Source organism: Sciurus carolinensis, chromosome 11 (genome assembly GCF_902686445.1).
Source record: "Sciurus carolinensis chromosome 11, mSciCar1.2, whole genome shotgun sequence".
Lineage (NCBI taxonomy): Eukaryota > Metazoa > Chordata > Mammalia > Rodentia > Sciuridae > Sciurus > Sciurus carolinensis.
The window spans coordinates 70,204,144-70,210,188 of record NC_062223.1 but is presented as its reverse complement, the minus strand read 5'-3'; the positions used below and the strand labels follow the sequence as shown (position 1 = coordinate 70,210,188).

Below are 6,045 nucleotides of genomic sequence, written 5' to 3'. Positions count from 1 at the left end.
TAAATCTAGTGATAAAAAAATTTACAAAAATTGGGTGGGCATCAAAAGTACCAGATTTGAACTGACTCGGGCTCCACCTTGGCTCTTCCAGCAGACCTGGCATGGTCTAGTTGATCTACCTGAATTTGACTGCTATTTAAGATGGGTTTTATTTTAAATAACTATGGAAAAGAACAGGAACTAACATATATGATTTATCGCCAAACCATATTTGGACTTCCTACTATACTGTGGACAAATTTTTCATTGATATCTGTGTCTAATGAGATACTAGATATTTTGAGATATAAAAGTAAAAACATTTTATTATTTAAATCAGTTCACTTCATTCTCAAACATCTAATCTTAATATATACAAAGTATTTTTCAAGGATAAAGTGAAAATTAACCAAAGTAATTCTCTTAATATCTACATAATAATTTATGAATTCCTACATATCTACACATCAGGATAAATGAAGAAACCACAGTGTGTGATCCTCATACTTTCATGTTTATCAAACAAGGGAAAATGTGTTTGAAAGCTGTATGCATTGATGGAAACAGAAGTATGAATTTTAAAGCTAACTGGTCCCTTGTTGGAAGCAGATGAAAGCTGACAGTCAACAGATGTCCTTGTTAACATTATACATATTTATAAAGCAGTGAAACGTAACATTTGGAATGTATATGTTCTCTTTCTGATGACAGGTAAACAAGAATAAGAATCAATGGGAAAAGGAAACCAAACTTACGTGTCTGAATTTATCTTGTTGGGACTGTCACAGGATCCACAGATCCAAATCTTGTTGTTCTTTGTTTTCCTGATCATCTACCTTCTTTCCATATTTGGAAATCTGCTGATAATAATCCTCATCCAAGTTGACTCTCAACTTCATACTCCCATGTACTTTTTTCTCAAAAACTTATCCTTTGCTGACCTTTGTTTCTCTTCGAGCATTGTACCCCAGATGTTGGTCCACTTCCTTGTGAAAAAGAAAACCATTTCCTTTGCTGGATGCTCAATACAGATAGTTGTCTTCCTCCTAGCAGGGTGTACAGAGTGTACACTCCTGGCAGTGATGTCCTATGACCGGTACGTGGCTGTCTGCAAGCCCCTGCACTACTCTACCATCATGACCCAGAGGGCTTGTGTCCAGTTGGCCACAGTGTCCTGGATAAGTGGGGCATTAGTGTGTTTGGTGGACAGTGCCTTTACACTCTATCTCCCCTACCAGGGACAGAATGTGATTAATCACTACTTCTGTGAACCACCTGCTCTCCTAAAGGTGGCATCTGTGGACACCTCCAATGCTGAGATGGCTCTCTTTTCCATGGGTGTGCTTATCCTCCTAGCTCCCATCTCCCTGATCCTCGTCTCCTACTGGCATATCATCTCCACCGTGATCCGGATGCAGTCTGGGGAGAGGAGGCTCAAGGTCTTCTCCACCTGTGGCTCCCACCTCACTGTTGTGGTTCTCTACTATGGCTCTGGAATATTTGCCTACATGAGACCTAATTTCAAGACAATGAATGAAAAAGATAAGATCATCTCTGTGTTCTATTCAGTCATGACTTCCATGTTGAACCTCATCATTTATAGTCTCAGGAACAAGGATGTGAAGGGGGCCCTCAGGAAGTTGGCTGGAAAATAGTGTGCCTCAGAGGTATTGATTTCCTTTGAACATTGTGGTTGACAGCATAGCTCTGACATCAGCATCTTTTCCTGCCCTTGCTTAATTTCTTGGCTTATTTACTTCTATATTCATTAAAAGATTTCTCTATGCAGGCACTGTGTCCACACCCACAAGAGGAGTAAAACAGGGCTTTCCTCAAAAGATGTGGCAACCCACTAACAAGAGATCATAAACATCGGGATAACCATTTTAAAAGTTTAATAAAAGGGAGTGTTTTTAAGATAAGGTAAAAGAAAAACACTGTATAGCTCAAAAGCAAAGGTGATAGTTTATTTGAAGATCAGAAATACTTTTTGTAGATGATCCTACTGAAATGAGACTTGATTTATTAGTAGGATATGCAATTTCAACAAGTATAAATGGTCATAAAAGATACCTAAGAGAGACTATAGCCTGAACAAAAAATGAAGATGGTCAGGGAGGGCATGTTAAAATCAGGAATATGTGTCAGGAAATAAAGCTCAGGAATGATACTGCCACAGGATTAGCTAGTTTTGTGATATTCTGCTGAGGGATTTCTGCACAAGATTATCCAGACTTAGGCAGACCTACCCTGTTGAAATGACCTGGTCATACCTATGCTTAGAAGCTTTCATCTCCCCATATTGAAATGCCTAGTAAGTTTGCTATTCGTTTTTTGTTTTTTTTAATAAATTCCTTTTTTTGTTTTTTACAGACTGCATTTTGATTCATTGTACACAAACAGGGTACAACTTTTCATTTCTATGGTTGTACACAATGTAGATTCACACCCTTCATGTAATCATACATATACATAGGGTAATACTGTCTGTTTCATTCTACTATCTTTCTGTCCCCTATCCCCCACCCCATTTTCCTCTACACCATCCAAAATTCCTTCATTCTTCTCTTCCGCCTGCCAACCCCTCCTCATTATATATTGTCATGCACTTATCAGCGAAAACATTTGACCTTTGGTTTTTTGGGCTTGGACTATTTCACTTAGCATGATATTTTCCAACTTCATCCATTTACCAGCAAATGCCATAATTTTATTCTGCTATTCTTATTGTTAGTATTTAATTACTGCTATTGTGTATTCTAATAAATTGTAACTTTGTTTTGGGAAAGATTTAAATTGAGAGATACTTTAGTCCGTGTCTTAAAAAATGCTAGACATTGAAAAATTGCAATTTCCGTTAAGCTTGATTAATGTTTTAACAATTATATTACAGAAAGTTACAGAATAAACATAAACCTGATAATTTCTTCTAAATCATTATTGTGAGGGGTTGATGGTGATACCAATAAGAAGAATCAGGTCCAATGATAAACTGGGTAGATGGGACTAAAAGAGAAAAGCATACCTCAGAGAGGTGGAGACAACATGTGTGGGGTAAATCAGGCATAGATGGAAAATCTCTTTAGCATAGCACAAGAAGTTTTCTTTGAACAAAGACCAAAAAAACAAAAATTACAACACTGTGAGGAAAGGCAGTATTATTTAAGCTGATTCAACCATTCTATAACATGCAGTAGTTTAAAACACCTTGTTGCACATGATGAATGTATATAATTCTATTTGTTAATTTAAATAAAAAATATAAGCATGCTAATTTTTTTAAAAGAATCAATATCATATCATTTGATTCAGCAGTTCTGATCCTCAGACTCCACTTTACAAATATGTATGAAAGGATTGTGGAGGCAGAGCAAAACAACTCTCTAGTGTTTTTTTTCTCACAGAAACATCAATTTGAACAGTTGTTCATGCAACAAACTACTTTCACTAGTGCACAGTACCTGGTTTTAACATAATAATAAGAAAAGATACATGGAGGAATGTATCACTTCTCCCTTCAACTTCAACAACTCTCTGTGCAAAGAGATGTCTCTTGCTTGGGGGAGAAAAAGGGAATTAAGTCCAGGCCCTAAACTCAAATCTCAGTACCAGTCATGCCACAGTGGAACACAGAGCCAGGCCTCCACCCCAGGACAATGCCCGCAGACCAAGCCTGTGGACATGAATTAGCTTGGTGGCTGAGGGATGGCCCCCACTACCTTTCCCTCACCCTTGGGCAGAATAAGCAATACTCTTTCCACTGGGGGTTATGACAGGGAAATAAATACAGTCCAAATTCAGTGCCAGACTGGTGAAAGCCAGTACTAGGCGGATTTCAGAGACCCCTGTCCCCAGGACAGTGACCATGGATGGAGCCTTTGGACCCTCCAGGTCCTAAGTGAAAACCCAGGGCCCCGTTGGACAGACTATTATTCCGGCCAGAATCACCTGATGCTGGTTGCAGAGGTCTCAGGCAGGCCTCAGCAGTATAGATCATGATCCTGCTTCAGTGCTGGACTGAATTTGGCAGACTGTGGACTTCAGGTATGACCCAGCATTGTGGAACTGGTGACCATGGGACTACCCATTTCATACCTCCCCCAACCTTAGGAAGAATAGCACAGAGATAATTTTCCACTTGGGGAAGAAAAGGGAGGTAGGTACCAAGTTACTCCATAGGAGCCTGAGACTAGTCTCTCCATGAGGCTCAGAGGCAGGCAGAATCCCATGGCACCTAAACACAAGCCACTACAGAAGTGGTACCTGAGTCAGACAAAGGTACTGCAAGAAAATAACATCACAGGCCAATATCATAAACAGAGATGCAAAATTTCTTAACAAAATACTAGCAAACCAAATTGAGCAGTACAGGAAAAAACGTCATTCACCAATATTCAGCAGTTTTATCCCAAAGATGCAATGATGGCTCTAAACATGCAAACTAATAAGTATGATATGTCACATTTAAAGAATAAAGGACAAAAGCTAGCTAATGGTCTCAATGGACATGTAATAATCTCTGACAAAGTTCAATATAATTTCCTGATAAATATTTTCAGCGAATTAGGTATAGAAGGAACATACCTTAACATAATAAAGGCCATATGAGATAAGCCTTTAATTAAGATCATTCTCCATGAGGAAAGATCAAAGCACTTCTTTTACATTGAGGAACAAGACAGGGATGCCCTGTTTTGAGATTTCTATTCAACCTAATACTGAAAGTCCTAGCCATAGCACTATGTAAGAGAAAGAAATGAAATGTACCCAGAAAGGAACAAGTAAAATTGTCTCTCCAGACAACATGAACTTATATATAGATTGGACAAAAATATTGACTAACCACATATCTAAAAAGAGCTAATATCCAAAATACCCTAAGAACTCAGTATCAAGTAAACAACCCAAGTAAAACATGATCAAAGGACCTGAGGAGACATTTATACAAAGAAGACATGCAAATGGCAAACAGGTCCATGAAAAAATGCTGAACACTATAATCAACAGAAAAATACAAATAACCCAATGAGATATTGCCTCTGTTTTAGTCAGTTTTTTCACTGCTGTGTCTAATGGACTTGGCCAGCACAATTGTAAAGAAGGAAAAGCTTATTTAAGTGCTCATGGTTTCAGAGGTATCAATCCATAGACAGCTCCATTCCTTGGGACTCAAAGTGAGGCTGAACATTTTGGTGGAAGAGTGTGGTAAAAGGAAGAGGCTCACATGATTATCAGAAAGCAGAGAGAGAGAGAGAGAGGTCGCTACTTGCCAGCAACAAACATATACCTTAAAGCCATGCCCCAATTCATACCTCCTACTACTTTGGTTACCACTCAGTTAATCCCTTTCAGGGAATTAATTCACTGATTGGTTTAAGACTCTCACAACCCAATCATTTCTCCTCTGAAGATTCTTTGCAATGTCTCACAAATGAGTTTTTGGGGGACACCTCACATCCAAACCATAACAACCTCCCATGTCTTAGCATGGCTATTTCAAAGAGATGAAATATATCAAGTAGTCATGAGAAAGTAGAGGGAATTTTTGCACATTGCCGATGGAAATATAAATTGGTATAGCTGCTGTGGAAAGCAGCATGGAAGCTCCTCAGAAAATTGAAACTAGAATTCCCATATGTCAGGAAATTTCATACTGGAGATATGTCCAAAGGACATGAAATCAGTATTGCAAAGAGAAATCCCACACTCCCATGTTCATTACAGCATTATTCAGAACAGCCCAGAGATGGAAGCAGCCTAAATGTTCATCAATGTATGAATGAATAAAGAAAATCTGGTGTAAATGCACAATAAGAATTTTTCAACCTCAGGAAAGAAGGAAATTTTGTCCTTTCCAAAAATCTAGATGAACTTGGAGGACATTATGTTAAGTAAGATGTTAGGCACATACTGCAGAAACTCATTTTCATGTGAAATCTCACACAAACACAGGAACGAAGGCAAAATGGTGGTTACCTGAGGTTGGGGTGTGGAGAACAGGGAGATGCTGGTCACAGAATACAAACTTTAAGTTAGGAGGGAGAAGTTCAAGAAATCTATTGCTCA

At 38.5% G+C, this 6,045-nt stretch overlaps 1 protein-coding gene across 1 annotated transcript; it reads left to right on the top strand.

The window, feature by feature from the left end:
* The first annotated feature begins 692 nt into the window (after positions 1-692).
* LOC124960280 (olfactory receptor 2D3-like) lies at positions 693-1,634 on the top strand. Its single transcript, XM_047518991.1, has one exon. The coding sequence runs from the start codon at positions 711-713 to the stop codon at positions 1,632-1,634; it is 924 nt and encodes a 307-aa protein (XP_047374947.1). The 5' UTR covers positions 693-710.
* The last annotated feature ends 4,411 nt before the right edge of the window (positions 1,635-6,045 follow it).